The 19,237-nt window shown below is 42.8% G+C and overlaps 1 protein-coding gene across 2 annotated transcripts in view; it reads right to left on the bottom strand.

Moving 5' to 3' along the window:
* The window catches only part of LOC124117657 (polyphosphoinositide phosphatase-like), a 40,223-nt gene that overhangs the window by 20,448 nt on the left and 538 nt on the right, over nt 1-19,237 (bottom strand). For both annotated transcript variants that reach the window (XM_046479642.2, XM_046479643.2), the window contains exons 2-11: nt 12,527-12,625; nt 12,223-12,346; nt 10,610-10,766; nt 9,801-9,851; nt 7,476-7,738; nt 5,988-6,122; nt 5,331-5,431; nt 4,569-4,731; nt 3,874-3,971; nt 2,714-2,847 (exon numbers count right to left, since the gene is read on the bottom strand). In XM_046479642.2, the coding sequence (XP_046335598.2) occupies nt 2,714-2,847; nt 3,874-3,971; nt 4,569-4,731; nt 5,331-5,431; nt 5,988-6,122; nt 7,476-7,738; nt 9,801-9,851; nt 10,610-10,766; nt 12,223-12,346; nt 12,527-12,625 (1,325 nt within the window). The remainder of the gene's footprint in view (nt 1-2,713; nt 2,848-3,873; nt 3,972-4,568; nt 4,732-5,330; nt 5,432-5,987; nt 6,123-7,475; nt 7,739-9,800; nt 9,852-10,609; nt 10,767-12,222; nt 12,347-12,526; nt 12,626-19,237) is intronic.

Below are 19,237 nucleotides of genomic sequence, written 5' to 3'. Positions count from 1 at the left end.
AAGAGAGAGCCTGGCACCAAAAGCCAACAACATGACATGCACGTGCAACATCACGTTTTGGGGTAAAAAACCTGTTGGGTTTTCATTTGGATGCCATCAAAATCTTACAGCAAGTGAACAGCAAAAACATGCCATGACTGACGGAAGCCCAACACAATAACTCCATCGGCCGACTACAAACAGGAGAATTATCTTCAGCTGTAGCCAGGTTTTTCCACGTAGCACCAAGCACCATTACAAGACTGTTATCAGACACACGGGACAACACGGGACCTTAACAGATCCTGGACCATGTGTCACTACTGGAGCTCAAGTTACTGAATGATGTTACAAGCTTTCACAGAGTACAACCACTAACTACTAACTACCCCAAACAGCCAGTACAACAGACAATACAGAGCATCACCAAGAAAACCCTGAAACCTCCCCATCAATAGTCGGCACCCTTTGTGATCAGCCTCCCCTACTTTGGAACTGTTAGCTACAAAATCCATAGATTCTAAAATAAACAGGCCAACACTGACTGTGGAAGCGTTACCAGACACACAGGAAAACACATGACCCTTCCCAGATCCAGTCGCCCACGTACTAGAGCACAGGTTAAGTGATAAGTCACATTTTATGCTTGTGGATGGTAGAATAGGCATATAGGAAGGGGACAGATTTGGGCTGCTACACTAGTAGATTAGAGTTGGTGCAAGTTCAAGGGAATTTAATGGCACAACGTTACACGGATGAGATTCTTTAGCCACAAGTGCTTCCCATTATGCAACAAGCGAACCTCATTTTCAAACAAGACAAAACCCAACCTCACAGGGCAAGACTGGTAACAGCATTTTTGAGGAATCACAATGTCCAGGTCCTGGTTTCCAGACTTAAGCCCAATCAAACATTAATTGGATGCACTGGATCAACGACTACGAGCATGTCAGCAACAACCACAGAACCTCCAACAGCTGGCACAAGCTCTGCAGGAAGAGTGGAAGAACATTCCCCAGGCCACAACTCGGGATCTGATTGCTTCCATGGGATGATGACTCCAGTCAGTTTTCGACTCTAAAGGAGGCCATACAGTTTATTGAGTACAGATGACCTGCACCTTGAAATTCTACTGTTCCATGTGTGCCATATGGAACCTAGGTCAATGAGAATGATGTGTGCAAATTTTGAACAATCGATTACCATCTGTTGGTATAAAATATACATCTAAAAATCACTTTTACGTTTCTTTTTATGCAGAGTATATATGCCTTGGTTTGTTCGATGCAGCCTGATGTATGATGTGTGACAGACATACCTCTTGTTGACCCTGGCCATGTCGAAGCCTATGTACTGTATCGTGTGTGACAGACGTACCTCTTGTTGACCCTGGCCATGTCGAAGCCTATGTACTGTATCGTGTGACAGACATACCTCTTGTTGACCCTGGCCATGTGGAAGCCTATGTACTGTATCGTGTGTGACAGACATACCTCTTGTTGACCCTGGCCATGTGGAAGCCTATGTACTGTATCGTGTGTGACAGACATACCTCTTGTTGACCCTGGCCATGTGGAAGCCTATGTACTGTATCCTGTGTGAGACAGACATATCTCTTGTTGACCCTGGCCATGTCGAAGCCTATGTACTGTATCGTGTGTGACAGACGTACCTCTTGTTGACCCTGGCCATGTCGAAGCCTATGTACTGTATCGTGTGTGACAGACATATCTCTTGTTGACCCTGGCCCTGTCGAAGCCTATGTACTGTATCGTGTGAGACGGACATATCTCTTGTTGACCCTGGCCATGTCGAAGCCTATGTACTGTATCGTGTGTGACAGACGTACCTCTTGTTGACCCTGGCCATGTGGAAGCCTATGTACTGTATCGTGTGAGACGGACATATCTCTTGTTGACCCTGGCCATGTCGAAGCCTATGTACTGTATCGTGTGTGACAGACGTACCTCTTGTTGACCCTGGCCATGTCGAAGCCTATGTACTGTATCGTGTGTGACAGACGTACCTCTTGTTGACCCTGGCCATGTCGAAGCCTATGTACTGTATCGTGTGTGACAGACATATCTCTTGTTGACCCTGGCCCTGTCGAAGCCTATGTACTGTATCGTGTGAGACGGACATATCTCTTGTTGACCCTGGCCATGTCGAAGCCTATGTACTGTATCGTGTGTGACAGACGTACCTCTTGTTGACCCTGGCCATGTCGAAGCCTATGTACTGTATCGTGTGAGACGGACATATCTCTTGTTGACCCTGGCCATGTCGAAGCCTATGTACTGTATCGTGTGTGACAGACATACCTCTTGTTGAACCTGGCCATGTCGAAGCCTATGTACTGTATCGTGTGTGACAGACGTACCTCTTGTTGACCCTGGCCATGTCGAAGCCTATGTACTGTATCGTGTGTGACAGACATACCTCTTGTTGACCCTGGCCATGTCGAAGCCTATGTACTGTATCGTGTGTGACAGACGTACCTCTTGTTGACCCTGGCCATGTGGAAGCCTATGTACTGTATCCTGTGTGACAGACGTACCTCTTGTTGACCCTGGCCATGTCGAAGCCTATGTACTGTATCGTGTGAGACGGACATATCTCTTGTTGACCCTGGCCATGTCGAAGCCTATGTACTGTATCGTGTGTGACGGACATATCTCTTGTTGACCCTGGCCATGTCGAAGCCTATGTACTGTATCGTGTGTGACAGACATACCTCTTGTTGACCCTGGCCATGTCGAAGCCTATGTACTGTATCGTGTGTTCAGGGGGCAGGAACTGGTTGAGGTAGTTTATGGTGTCTATGAATTCATCGCTCAGGATAGACTCATGCCTTTTCTTCTCTCTCATCTAAATAAAACAGAAAACGAACCTAAAATAGAGTCAGGATCCCAAGAAATTGTTCTGTGAAAGCAAGCTATGTGTCTTAATGTGCAATAATGAGCAAAGGTTATCGTGAACCCAAAATCCAAAATGGCTGCCAAAATCACTTCAATAAGTGTAAATTGATAAAACAGGTTTTGTATATAACATAGAAGGGTGATAAGAGCGTCTTACTCCAAGTGGAACTTGACAGTCAGGGTGAGAAAGGTTCACAGGCTGTTAAACAACATTCCACAACAAACAATAATTTTCTATGGTTTTTCACTGCTTTTAGCAACATTCCAGCAATATCACGGCTTCAAATATTGTACCCATGTGTTGAATAGAACCCAGGCCTTTGGCGTGATGAGTGAACGCTTTAACTGCTAGGCTACCCCACTGCCCCCAATTTTGTAATGGAGATTTATATATAATTCATATAGCGACAACCCCAACTGTGATCACGAACCTAATACAGGTGAAATCTCTGGTGGATAAATACTAGTGCAACCACTGTCCACAGTGCTAGGACTTTACCGTTACCATACCTGACTGGCCAGGTGTCACTCTAGTCACCCTACAAAGGTTGATTGTTAACTCTGTACTTCCGACTTTACCGTTACCATACCTGACTGGCCAGGTGTCACTCTAGTCACCCTACAAAGGTTGATTGTTAACTCTGTACTTCCGACTTTACCGTTACCATACCTGACTGGATAGGTGTCACTCTAGTCACCCTACAAAGGTTGATTGTTAACTCTGTACTTCCGACTTTACCGTTACCATACCTGACTGGCCAGGTGTCACTCTAGTCACCCTACAAAGGTTGATTATTAACTCTGTACTTCCGACTTTACCGTTACCATACCTGACTGGCCAGGTGTCACTCTAGTCACCCTACAAAGGTTGATTGTTAACTCTGTACTTCCATCTGGTGTTGACAAGCTGATCATTAAAAAAGTCAAGAAGTGGTGGAGTACTTTCTCAGAAACAGATTATATTAAAAAAACATACCTTGACTAGATTGAGGACAATGACAGGGGCCCCGTTTCTCAGGAGCACTTGGTTGAAATGGAGGCCGGCGGAGTGGGCGTAGGGGTCACGCTTGTCCACTGACGGAATAATCACAGAAGCAATACATTAACACTTGATTCATACATCACAGAAACACAACAGAGTAACCAGTTCAGTAACCAAGGTAACAATGACATCAAGATACAAGCTTTTATTCAGTGACATTGTTTTTGAACAAATCCAGAGATTTTTAGATCATTCATGTCAAATTCAAAATTTGAAACCTCAACTTCGTTTAGTGTAGGAGCAGACCCGGGGAGATCCGGGGTAGAACAGGTCTTCAGTAACCCATGCTTGTCGTAAAAGGCGACTAAGGGGATCGGGTGGTCAGGCTCCCTGACTTGAATGATGCATGTCATCGTATCCCAATTGTGTATATTGATGCTCATGATGACAATCACTGGATTTTCCTGGTCCAGACTCGATTATTTACACAGACTGCCGTCATATGGCTAGAATATTGCTGAGAGCGGCATTAAACAACAAACTAACTGGTGTAGTAGCATTGGATTTGGAGTTTCTCGGGAATGATAACCACAAGACTACAGGATGGGAGATGATGGTGCATTTGTGTCATCAACTACTGGGTAATCTATCACTGATGTGTTACCATGGTTACAGGGAACACAGCTTACACATGATGGGAGGCTTGGGGACCATCTTGGCTATGTCCTGGGACCAGAACAGCGGGATGGAGCCACGCATCTGGGTGAAGGATGTGACCTTGCCATGCTCTAGGAAGGTTACTGATGCATCATGGACTATCTGCTCAGTCTCGATCTCGTTGGCTACAGCACCCTGAAAGTAATACAAGCTCATGATGTTAATGAACTGCACCAGCTGGGAAACTGCAAGTATCAACATGTCATTATGAAAAGTAAATTTCACTCGGTTGTAGAATGTGTACACATGCGCAAGTCTTTGTTTTTCTAAAATTATTGAATGCGTCATAACAGGGCAAAGCGTTCTTAGCGCTAAGATGATCGTAACTCCCTTACTTTAACCTAGGCTTACTATAATCTTAACACTAAGATAATCCTAACTCCCATTGTTTAACATAGGCTTATGATAATCTTAGCGCTAAGATGATCGTAACTCCCATACTTTAACATAGGCTTACAATAATGTTAGCACTAAGATGGCTTTGTGCAAGTGGCCCTGGCCCTCTTCTAAGCTACATAAACAGTAGTGTCAGGATGAACATCAGTGTCAACAAAAGTGCTCAAGAGAGGTGTGTGGAAAAATATCTTAATTCCTAAAGGCAAAAAATATCTTCAGACCCCCTTAACAATAACAAAAAGTTTCACACGTAAATTTGATCTTTGAGCTGCATGTCATGTATGAGAGTCTGGGTGAAAGAGTTATCTAGATGCTGAAGTCATGTGACAGGAAGTTACCTCGGAGTTGGCGCCTCTCTTGAGAAACCTGGTGCCGGCATACTGGTTGGACCGTCGACCAATCAGAGTGAGGTATATGGGCTTGCCATATACATTCACATCGTGGAGATAGTCAAGGATGTAAATAGTATACTCAACAGATGGAAAACAACTGGAGGCAAATCTCAAATAATTATCAAGAGGAAAACCAATATTGTGTCTTTCATCACAAAAAGATATCTGAAGCAACTGATACTGAAATCATCCACAAAACAAATATTTCTTGTCAATCTGTCAGTTTACACACTGAACAGAATGTTACTTGGTTCAGAGACCATATACCGATATCTGTATATGGTCTCCGCTTGGTTCCAGCAAAAGATGAAATGTTGGATCCGCCAGTCGACTCTAAAATCAATCTGTAGACTCTACCAAACCTTATGGGGGCGGTCGGGTAGCCTAGTGGTTAAAGCATTTGCTCGTCACGCCCAAAACGCGGGTTCGATTCCTGACATGGGTACAATGTCTCCCACCCTGATATTGCTGGAATATTGCTATAAGCAGTGTTAAACTATACTCACTCACTCACTCCAAACCTAATGCAATTCTATTACTTACGATAAATGTCCAAAGCTTGAAAGCAGCTTCAGAAACACAAGCATGGAAGTACAAGGATACTGGACTGTCCCACAAACCCGTTGGTGAAGTAGATGATCCAGTCGGGGTGAACGACCTCCATCACCCCCTTCAGCAGGTGCTTGTTCCACACAAACTTCTCACATGGCTTGTTGCGAACTCCATACACTGTCTCACCTACAGGTTGAGAGATCAACATTGTTACTTTCTGTTTTTTGTTAGCAATACTTACAGCTGATAAGTTAGTTGAAGCAATATGTCACACTGCTGCATTAATTTATTATTTTTTTTATTTCATAGTTTGTTATTCCCTGTTACAGTGAAGAGCTCCTGCCCAGGGCATCAGGTGACCAATCTACAAGATAATGAATAGTAAATACGTTTTATTTTTTTTATTTTTTTTTACTTAACCATGATAACGAAGAAGGCAAGTACAAAGACAAAAACATTCAGTCACACACTCATACTTTGTATGTTTGTATACAGTTATTACTGTGAAACTTTAAAACAAAAATAGTTACTATGATTGTTAATTTTCAAACAATCTCTAATCATACCTCTAATGCTATGTCCCGGTAGCAGAAACAGTTTTCATGAAATACTGACTGAACTCCAATATTCTCAACAAAAAATTCTAGTACACATGATTCTAAGTTGAGATGGTTTCAGTACAGAATCATTCAAAGAATATTAACCACTAATTCCTTCCCAGCTAAAACCAAAGTTAAAATTCTATTTTTTTAAATTTTTGCTTACTAAATAAAGATACAATATCTCATCTCCCCTTGGGAGTGCAGGAAACTGTTAAAACATTCTGGGCAAGTTTGTTAAAATGGATTTCTGAGGGATGCGGTCATGTTCACAACTGACAACTTTCTTCAGAACTAGTTTTATTTGTGGATGTAAAAAAGATGTAGTCACTGATTTTTCTTTGCTTTATTTCACGTAATGGGTGTATTATATATCTACAAATGTACATGGAAGAAAGCCCATCCTTCCTGCAGCATTAATTGTTCAGACATTCACAATGATCATCCGTTGTACACCATATCAAAAACAGCTTGAATGTGGAAAAGTCACGAGCACGGTAATTCAAGCACCATGATTGAAATTTGAGAATTGCAGTGCCTTAATTGACTTGGGTGTGACACATACACAGACACTAACACACACACACCACACACACCCAGACAGACACACAAAGACGGACACACACACACACACAAACACACACAAAGATAGACAGAGACACACAAACACAAATACGCCAACACACCCAGACAGACATACAAACACAGACAGACACCACAGACAGACAGACAGACAGACACACACACACACACACACACACACACACACAGACACAGACAGATACACACACATACAACCACAGCACACACAGAGTTTTGGCAGCGTACTTAAACCAAGAGCCTTGAGAGTTTTAAAGATGATCTTGTAAACATGTGACATCACTACACTTAAATCATTTTAAAAAAACGAGCTAGCAGGATCATGAGTATGACCACCTACCTCCAGGCCTGGGGCTGCCATCCATGGACTGATTCAACTGAGTGGTCCTGGGAATGCTGTTCATATCCCGCAGCAACCCCCCGTCCTCCCCCGGGGTCGACATTCCTGGGGGGCGGGGGGACCGCACCCGGGCCACGATGTCTTCCAGAAACTCCTGGTTGCCGGCGACAGGGGATGGCATGGAGTCAAAGTGAGGCTGGTGACCCGGTTCCAGGCTTGGGGTCATGTTGTACTGCAGAGTGTGGGTCAGGTCATAGCTGTAGCTGGAGGAGGGAACAGTGCTCACGCTGACACAAAGTACACACAATTATACGCTGTAAAGGCAATCTTTCGGTATAGATCCTTAAAACATTGTCAAGCAAGTCTTCCTTGACAATGGCATTAGGATCTATACTGAAACGTAAACAGTGAGTGAGTTTGGTTTAACGCCGCTTTTAACAGCATTCCAGTTATATCGCGGCGTATCAGCTTAATGTGGGAGGAAAGCCCAAAGTGATGCAGGTCTCAGACGTTTACCACTTCGCCGAAACCCACGAGCACGGGTATGGTGCTGACAAACCTAGAAACATAATCGGGGCAAACCAGGATTCGAATCCACAATCATAGGCTTCTGGCGTGCCCAAGGGACGCAAACCTGCACAGCCTTAGACGACTGGGCCACCCGTGCCCCCTAACCTTTACAGAAAGTCAAGAAGTCGTTATTCATAAATTGTGTCTACTCTGTCATCTGTCAACTTCTAAGTAATGCCTATCAAACAATTCACACTGACACATCCGCCTTGCACATTTCATAGAATTTTGAATAACATTAATTGTAACCCACCAGGAGATAAGGAACCTGATGGGTGAAAGATCACATTTTGACTTCTCATTATTTTCAAACTACAGTATCTTGGGACCACTAAAAAACTGATAAGCTTCAACTCATATTCATTACAGACACATGGCATCCAACATTTGGACTCATTTTCTGCAAAGTCCCATTTTCAGACTTACGACTGTTTATGCAATAATTGCAGTTTTTAGAGATAATGTCTGATTGAGTAGGGCGGTCGGGTAGCCTAGTGGTTAAAGCGTTCGCTCGTCACGCCGAAGGCCCGGGTTCGAATCCCGACATGGGCACAATGTGTGAAGCCCATTTCTGGTGTCCCCCGCCGTGATATTGCTGGAATATTGCTAAAAGCGGCGTAAAACCATACTCACTCACTCTGATTGAGTATGCTGAAATGCATTGAAATAATGTTTTTTATTACATTTCGAACTATAAACGAGAGAAAAATATGATATAGTCCACACATATGGCCACCTTATGGAAGTTGACGTCAAACGTCCCTCTGTATGACATCACAACACAATTAGATCCTAGCATCCATAAGGTCAACACAATTAGATCCTAGCATCCATAAGGTCAACACAATTAGATCCTAGCATCCATAAGGTGAACACAATTAGATCCTAGCATCCATAAGGTCAACACAATTAGATCCTAGCATCCATAAGGTCAACACAATTAGACCCTAGCATCCATAAGGTCAACACAATTAGATCCTAGCATCCATAAGGTCAACACAATTAGATCCTAGCATCCATAAGGTCAACACAATTAGATCCTAGCATCCATAAGGTGAACACAATTAGATCCTAGCATCCATAAGGTCAACACAATTAGATCCTAGCATCCATAAGGTGAACACAATTAGATCCTAGCATCCATAAGGTCAACACAATTAGATCCTAGCATCCATAAGGTCAACACAATTAGATCCTAGCATCCATAAGGTCAACACAATTAGATCCTAGCATCCATAAGGTCCTATTTCTCCCGGCGAGTCACAATTAAAGCTTGCTTGTTTGCTTGTTGTTAAAACAGCAATATTTCAGATATATATCAGTGGCCTGAAAATAACAAAGTCTGGACCAAAATTGATTGATTGATTGAGTGAGTGAGTGAGTGAGTGAGTGAGTGATTGAGTGAGTGAGTGAGTGAGTGAGTGAGTGAGTGAGTGAGTGAGTGAGTGAGTGAGTGAGTGAGTGAGTGAGTGAGTGAGTGAGTGAGTGAGTGAGTGAGTGAGTGAGTGAGTATTAGCCATATTCCAGCAATATCACGGAGGGGGACACTGGAAATGGGCTTCACACATTGTACCCATGACGGGAATCGAACCTGGGTCTTCAGCGTGATGAGCGAATGCTTTAGCCAATAGGCTACCTGACCATATCAGAAGTAACATTTTGAGTCAACCTTTTGACATCACATGATTTCAGTAAAACAGCGGAATCCAGCAACAAACATTTCTCTGTCTTCACACAATGAACCATGTGACATACCTGAAGTAGAAGTTACTGGACAAGTCGACATTCTGGAACATCCGCACATATCTGGAAGCGCAAACAGGGTAAATATAGCAACATACAGCCCCGGGAAAGGCCTTGCTATTTGGTTTCATCATCAACATAGATTTAACTTAGTCCGGCCACCCAATCAGTGGAGTCAGGGAGAAAAGCATGGGATACTAGGGACCTATTGTTCTCACGAAATCCCACAGGGAGACAATCATGGGATACTGGAGACCTATTCTGACCTGGAAACCCCATTGGGAGACAAGCATGGGATACTAGGGACCTATTGTTCTCACGAAATCCCACAGGGAGACAATCATGGGATACTGGAGACCTATTCTGACCTGGAAACCCCATTGGGAGACAAGCATGGGATACTAGGGACCTATTGTTCTCACGAAATCCCACAGGGAGACAATCATGGGATACTGGAGACCTATTCTGACCTGGAAACCCCATTGGGAGACAAGCATGGGATACTAGGGACCTATTGTTCTCACGAAATCCCACAGGGAGACAATCATGGGATACTGGAGACCTATTCTGACCTGGAAACCCCATTGGGAGACAAGCATGGGATACTAGGGACCTATTGTTCTCACGAAATCCCACAGGGAGACAATCATGGGATACTGGAGACCTATTCTGACCTGGAAACCCCATTGGGAGACAAGCATGGGATACTAGGGACCTATTGTTCTCACGAAATCCCACAGGGACACAAGCATGAGATACTGAGGACCTAATGTTCCCTGAAATCCCCGTGGGGTTTAATGTATTTTTTGTGCAGTAGTCACCTGCTCTCCTCGGGGTGGAAGAACCTGACTGTGTCGTTGGGGATGTACAGCATGGATGTGTCCTCGATCTTGTAGATGGTGTGGGGTCCGATCAGCGCCACCTTGCGGCGCTTTGTCACCAGAATCACATAGTAACCCTCCAAGAAGCGGATGAACCCTGGGACATGATACGAAAAAATAACACGAGGTTATACAACATTTAGTGTGTTTATTACCTGTACTCTTTTGCATTTGCAATTGTTTATTTTGATGCTGTGAAACCTGAGTCCTTTAGTTGGGTTAAACCATTTCACAGTGTGTAAGTTTATTTCAAAGATAAGTGAGAAGTAGCGCCACAGCAATTAGCTCACCTGGATATATAGTCAACAGCTTAAAATATAAACAAATACAGACCCTTTAAAAAAGGTTGCTGTCTGCATTGATACTAAAATATTTTCTGCATAGATACCAAAAAGTCACACTAAAATCTGCAGTTTGAACCAAGTAGATCATTATCTGGAGAGGCAGACAAATTGATGGAGCCAAATATGATTCTTGAGCGAATTTTAGAGCATGGTTAAAATTAATTAAATTAAACAGAATAAATTTAAATAAATTAAGAATTTGCATACGTTATTTTCCAACTAACAACTGCTCAAAGGCACTAAGACCATGATTGACTGAGTCAAAGGCTGGATTTTGAGTGTCTTTTCAAAGTTTGTCAGATTTTCTGTTTCTTGGATTCCTTGTGGCAGATTGTTCCATAGCAATGGGCCAGCATGTTGAAATGACCTATCACCACATGTAAAACTAGGTCAAAACTATAAACATTATGAGAACGAAAAAAACATTTGTGTTAACTCACACAACAAACTAAACAAATACCAAATTTCAAATCAGATTTTAACCTTGTGAACAAATTGGGGTGAGATCACTGGTGAAGACAAGTTTTTAAAGTTTCAGCTTCACACTGGTCTAGTGGATTCTGAGGAGTAGATGTTTATGCCGGATGAAGCACGACTGACGACAGACATTGGACAAACAGGCCATGACATAAGCACACTATACTTTAAGTCGAAACAAAAACGCCTATGGTGCTGACAAACCAAGAAACCATAATTAGGATGAAATCGGATTGAACCTAAAATGATGAATATTTGTATTGTTTGTGATATGTTACTATGGTTACACTAGTTATTCCCATTGTTGACTTTCAACATGACAAGTGTTGTTGTTTTATGTGAGTGAGTGAGTTGGGATTAACGTCACTTTTAACATTATTCCAGTCATATCGCGGCGTGTCAGCTTAATGTGGGAGGAAAGCCCGAAGTGATGCAGGTTTCAGACGTTTACCACTTCGGTGAGATCCACGAGCACGGCTATGGTGCTGACAAACCTAGAAACATAATTGGGGCGAATCGGGATTCGAACCCACAATCATAGGTTTCTGGCGCGTCCAAGGGACTCAACTCTGCACAGCGAATCGCGGCGCCTTAGACAACTGGGCAAGCCGTGCTCCCTGTGGTTTTATGTAGTGTATTGGGCACATTTCACGACGATACCATCAAGATATATTTTGTTTAACAACAAAGCATATCATCACAGCTCTAGCAGTAGTACACTAGGTCACTCACCGACAATACCGAACGCCGAGACTGTCTTGGTGAGCCCCACTCCTCCCCGTCTGGCCAGGGGGGTCTGGTTCCCCACGTTGATCATCGTCAGGATGTTCCGGATCTCAGTCTTACTGTACTCAACCTGGACACCATCATCAGGGAGATTAAAATCACAGAATGATATGATTGCCATATTCCCTATTATCTCGTAATTTGTTTTTCATATATAACTACAAAATGTATCATCAACTTGTTCAAAGTAACCTGTGATAATAATAACTGTTATTTCTGATAACTAGTGTCAATTGTATTCAGTCTCTACCTTATCATCATGAACAACTAGCTCCCTCGGCTCAGTCCGGTCGATCTTCAGAACACGGAACTTGGTCTCTGTCTTGTTGGAGCCAACGATGTAGAAGCGCTGAAATCACAAAAGGGAAAAAGGGGAGTAGTGTACTTTATCGGGCATACTGTTTGGGATTTCAATAAGTGCCATGTGGAAGATTGAACTCACGTCTTAATCTAATCAGCCAGTAGTTTACCATTGGACCACATATGCTTTCACAAATATTTAGTGCTCATTTCCTAAATGATTAGCACACGTTATGGGCATGTGCTGTAGCCCTGCGAAACTTGAAACTCGATAAAAATTGTACAGATTTACATTGGATTAATTCATTAAAAGAGACAGCTAACCCATACCCTGTCTCACAACTAAACCTAAAGATTGTAAAGGGGTATCTAACCCAAAGGATGGCAGATGCGTGTTTGATTGGCAAGGGATGCTTGATGGGAAAGAGGACCCAAGGGCTGAGGCTAGAGTGGTGTACCCTAAAACCTAACCCTAACCCTTAGGATTAAAGAGGCACAAGAGATCTGTGAAATAAATTGTAGCGGGCAGCCTGAGCCAAATAGTTCTGTAAGTCTGAGAGTAAATATGTTCCCCCTGAACATTTGTTCTGGAGGAATCGATATACCAGGAGTATTTGTTCCTGTGGAACAATATACCCAGAATGAGGACTTTTTTGTCTCCCCTCAGTCAATTTTTACATAGGCATATGTATTCCTCTGGAATATTTATAACTAGGACTAATTCAACGTTCACATAAGCTGCACCCAGGCAATGTTGGCGGAATAAATACCCCAAATCTTATCATGATAATCCATACCATCACTAACCCAAAGGAAGGAAAACGATTTGATTGCATACAGCACGAGTCAAAGTGTGCCAACATCAGTCTGTAGTTGAACTGCACTGCCGCCATCACTGCGTTAATTAGGCAGGTTCATGAGACACTGAACACGCTCACTTTGAGGTTGGGTTATAGCTAAAATGGCACCTCAGCAAAACGTCACCTGGCAAAAACGGCACCGATGGGCGAAAAACGGCACCTCACCTCAAGCGAAAACGGCTTCTATTGCCTGGCGAAAATGGCACCCTATTTTTGTTTTACCTTGGTAAAATAAATTAAATTAAACTTACATGGTTGCTTGCAAACACCAATAATTGTGTAATGTTAAAACAAGTTTACATTAGAAATTAGCCTCTACTCCAACTATATTCCAACTTAGCCTATACGCAACTCAACTTATTGTGAAAACATGACATGCCTTGAAGTAAAATAAATGAAATTAAACTCACACCGTCTCTTACAAACACCAATAATAGTGAAATATTAAAACAAGTTTACATTATAAATTAGCCCCCTACTCCAATTTACTCGCCGACTGATGGGAGGCGCAACTAACCTATTGTGAAAACATTAGCCTATATGCTTTGATGTAAAATAAATGAAATTAAACTCACATCGTCTCTTACAAACACCAGTAACTGTTGCAATATCTGGTAATGACTGCTCCCTATCATATCACAATCCAGTACAATAACTGATCCCTGTACATCCGGGCTTTTTAAGATCATGGCCTCCGAGAGTAAAGTGTCAAGTCAGAAGCGATTCTTGTTGTCTATATAATTAGTGTTTGGATAACACGGGATATTGAAACATGGTGGCAACGGTGCGGAATTAACTTGATGTTGATGTTTACCGCTAGAATTGACGCTGTCAGTAGTGCTGGGTGCCTACACGGATGAGACAGTTCACCAAGCGAGTGAGTAATGTCGGACCTCTGCAGTATCGCACGTGGTTTGCGACTACAGGATTTTGATGATTCTGGATTAATTATGCATTTTGGTGAATGAATGAACATTTCACACGGATTTCACATTCGATTTCCTAACTGATGAACATTATGGATGGTCAGGAAGAACGTGAACCGGGCGGACATGACGACCACGTGGGCTTGCAGATACCGCACGGCAGGAGAATGCCATTGCCGAATTTGACACCTCCATTGCCGCTGAAAATGTCGGGTGATTTGGCAGATAATTGGAGAATGTGGAAACAGGCGTGGCAGAACTTTGTGATTGTTTCACAACTAGATGATTACCCGATGAATTACCAAGCTGCTGCTTTATTGTATTCTATGGGAACTGATGCACTAAAAGTCTACAATGCAATGGAATTCTTGCCGGAAGAGCACAGGGATGTGACTACTATTATGGCCAAGTTTGATTCATACACAATTGGAGAAACTAATGAGACGTATGAACGATACATTTTGAACAATCGTGTACAGGCAGATGGAGAAAATTTTGAGGAATACCTCACAGCTATTCGCACACTCTCAAAGAGCTGTAACTTTTGTGAATGTCTACGTGAATCACTATTAAGGGACAAAATAGTGACAGGGATCAGAGACCCTAACACCAGGAAAAGGCTTTTACAGGAAACTAAGCTGTCACTGAAATCTTGCATTGCAATATGCAGAAGTGCTGAAGCAACCAATGTAAGAATTAAAGCCATGAATTCTGAAGATGTACACCGTGTCAGCAGACATTCAGCAGGAAACAAGTCTCATAGATACAGAGAGAGGACTGGTAAATCTCAACCTGTACAAGGGCCAAGCATGTCACAGAAGGCAGGATCTTTACAACTATGCAAGTTTTGTGGATACAAACACATTATGGACAGACGCAAATGTCCAGCCTGGGGAAAGACATGTAACCTGTGTAAGGGAAAGAATCATTATCAGCAATGTTGTCGACATGGTAACAAAGCTAGCAAGATTCACTCTGTCTCAGATGATGAAGACAGTGGAGCAGAGGAAGATGATTGTCTTGAGGGGATCAGCAGTGTTTCATTGGATCCAGATGTTGAAGTTTGCAACCAGGTTGGAAAGAAAGCAGGCTCAGATATTTTCGCTCAGATGATTGTGGAGCATGATACCGATGTAAAATTCCAGTTGGATTGTGGAGCATCAGTAAACATTTTACCACGGAGATTACTTAATGCTGATACTGATGTCACACCCACTTCGAAAATGCTTCGTATGTGGAATGGTTCACTGGTACACCCTGATGGTGTAACAAGACTGCTGATTCAAAACCCCAAAAACAAGAAGGCTTACAGTGTAGAATTTGTGATTGTGTCCGATGACACAAATCATCTTGTACCTTTGTTGGGTTCCAAAGCAGTGCAGCAGATGGGACTGCTAACAGTGAATGTGGACAACTTTGTTTCTGTTTGTTCAGTTTCACAGCCAGGACCAACAGTAGTCAAAGAGAGGAATTCTGAGGCTATCATTAAGACTTACTCTGAAAATTTTGAAGGGGAACTTGGGACCTTGCCTGGCAAAGTACACCTGCAGGTGAATCCGGAAATAACCCCAAGCGTCTCACATCAGAACAGAGTGCCTATCTCACAGAGAGAGGAATTGAGACAAGAACTTAATCGTCTTATGAAACTTGGTGTCTTGGTACCTGTGGATGAACCAACAGATTGGGTTAGCTCGTTAGTGATAGCACCCAAGAAATCAGGGGCAATTAGAATTTGTATTGACCCCAAGCGCTTAAATGAGGCACTTCGTCGTGAGCATTATCAGCTGCCTACGATCGAGGAAGTGTTGCCCGATCTGACAAATGCGAAGGTCTTCAGTACATGTGACTTGTCTGCTGGATTTTGGCATCTTGAACTTGATCTCGAATCCAGTTTGCTGTGTACTTTTGGAACTCCGTTTGGTCGGTACAGATGGACTAGACTACCATTCGGGCTTAGTGTATCCCCTGAAATCTTCCAGAAACGCTTAATCCAAGCTTTGGAAGGACTACCAGGTGTCAAATGTATTGTGGATGACATCCTGATCTATGGTTCAGGGTATGACAAGATGACAGCGCAGGTTGACCATGACAAGAATCTGGAATGCCTTATGCAGCGTTGTCAGAAACTTGGTATCAAGTTGAAGAAGGAGAAACTTAAGTTGTGCAGAAAAGAGGTTACCTTTCTTGGTCACATCATCACTGATCAGGGACTTAAGTGTGACCCACAGAAAATAAAGGCTGTGTTGGAAATGCCAGCACCACAGAATGTTGAGGACATTCAACGCTTCTCAGGGTTCGTCAACTACCTTGCAAGATATTTACCTCGTCTGTCAGGGGTAATGCAACCACTTCGACAATTAACACATACTGACGTGGACTGGACATGGATGGAGGCACACGAGAAAGCCTTCACTGAAGTGAAAAAACTGGTTACGGAAGCTCCAGTATTGGCATACTACAATGAAGCTGAAGAACTGACACTGCAGTGTGATGCAAGTTCCACTGGACTAGGTGCTGTGCTGTTACAACAAGACAAGCCAATTGCATACGCTAGCCGTGCCCTAACACCGGCTGAGTCCAGATATGCACAGATTGAAAAGGAAATGCTGTCTGTTGTTTTCGGACTTCAAAAGTTCCACACATACACATTTGGTCGGAAAGTTACAGTGGAAAATGATCATAAACCACTAGAAGCAATAACCAGCAAACCCTTAAACTGTGCTCCTAGACGACTACAGTCTATGATTCTGGCTATGCAACAGTATGACGCCACTATCAAGTACAAGAAAGGTGCAGATGTTGTTTTGGCAGACACATTGTCAAGAGCATATTTGCCAAGCACAGAGCCAAAGATTGTAGAGCCTTTCAGTCAGGTGAACATGGCAAAGTTTTTGCCGATAACAGATGACAGGATCAAGCAGATCAGAGAAGAGACTGAAAAGGATGAAACTCTGCAGAAACTCAAACAAATCGTGTTAAGTGGGTGGCCAGAGGAAAAAGACGCTTTACCGATGGAGTTGTACCCATACTTCAACTGTAGAGACGAGATCACAGTACAAAATGGTCTCATATTCAGAGGAGAAAGGCTGGTCATACCTCACAACCTGAGAACAACAATGAAAACCAGGATCCATACTTCTCACCTAGGGATCGAAGGTTGTTTACGGCGTGCAAGAGAGAGTTTGTATTGGCCTCACATGTCTGATGACATTAAACAGTACATCAGTACTTGCGAGTTGTGCTGCAAATACCAGGCAGACCAGCAGAAGGAGACACTACAGACCACTGAAGTACCAGAACGACCATGGCAAAAAGTGGCATCAGATTTGTTCACACTTAATGATAAGGACTATCTGATAACCGTGGATTACTACAGTAACTTCTGGGAAGTGGACTGCCTGTCAGACACCAAGTCTACTACAGTTATCAAGAAGCTAAAGGCACACTTTGCCAGATATGGGATTCCGGACCAGCTGGTTAGTGATAACGGACCTCAGTTCTACTCAGAGGAGTTTAACAAATTTGTCATTGATTGGGACATAGAGCACTTAACCTCAAGTCCTCACAACAGTCAAGCCAATGGAAAGGCAGAGTCTGCGGTAAAGACCGCGAAGAAACTACTACGGAAAGCAAAAGACAGTGGAAACGACCAGTATATGGCAATATTGGACTACCGAAATACACCAACTCAGGGACTCGGCTCTAGTCCTGTGCAACGACTTATGAACAGACGATCAAAGACTCTCCTTCCAACAAGTGAAACTCTGCTGAAGCCGAGAACAGTGAATGGTGAAAGAGAAAGACTTTGTCTGAAACAGCAGAAACAGAAGTCAGCCTTTGACAAATCTGCAAAAGATTTAACGCCACTAGAAGAAGGTGATACTGTTAGGATGAAGCCATTCACTATGAATGACAAAGTATGGAAAAAGGGAACAGTGCTAAAGAGACTTGACGAGAGAAGCTATGAGGTAGACACACCTACAGGAATACTCCGACGTAACCGTGTACATTTGAGGAAAACAGCTGAACAACATTCTTTGAATCAACCACCTGTCAAAGTTGAAAGTGAACAGAGATTCAGAAAGCCATTAATGTCAAGAGAAAAGCTTATGCCATCTAACAGTCCTACCAGTAGCAGGAGTAATGAGAAGACTTCTCCTGTGACTCCACCTGTGACACCGATGAAGACTGACAGACCGACGACTATCATGAAACAAGCACAGACTACACCACCTACTACCACCAGAAGTGGCCGTTCAGTGAAGTTGCCAAAACATCTCAGAGACTTTACTGTGTAGAGTACAGTTGTGCTCAAGTTCAACAATTATATGTTGAAGCCTCATTTAACAGTCATTCTATTCTGTTAATGTGAGTGAATGTTTACAGACCAGTAAGGTCATGGACACTAATTTGATTCACTTACAGTTATAAGGCCTTCATAATTTAATAGCTTTATTAATATGAAAGCTACCCTAAACGTTAATTCAAAATAATGTAAACTGACTTCCATGCCAGTATAATTTTGATATTAATAAGAAGTGTGTGCCAAAGTTTCCAATGGACTCGTGGACTCTTAAAGAAGAAGGGATGTTGCAATATCTGGTAATGACTGCTCCCTATCATATCACAATCCAGTACAATAACTGATCCCTGTACATCCGGGCTTTTTAAGATCATGGCCTCCGAGAGTAAAGTGTCAAGTCAGAAGCGATTCTTGTTGTCTATATAATTAGTGTTTGGATAACACGGGATATTGAAACAGTAACTGTGAAAAGTTCAAACAAGCCTACATTAGAAATTAGCCCCTGAGTCAGCTACTATCACGATGCTCGGTGGTACATGGGCCGATGTTGTAAACTGTGATGAAGATGAAAC

Source organism: Haliotis rufescens, unplaced genomic scaffold, assembly GCF_023055435.1.
Source record: "Haliotis rufescens isolate VD_foot unplaced genomic scaffold, xgHalRufe1.0.p SCAF_48, whole genome shotgun sequence".
Classification (NCBI taxonomy): Eukaryota; Metazoa; Mollusca; class Gastropoda; order Lepetellida; family Haliotidae; genus Haliotis; species Haliotis rufescens.
Note: the sequence above shows the minus strand (reverse complement) of the source record. Positions and strands in the feature narration are given on the sequence as shown.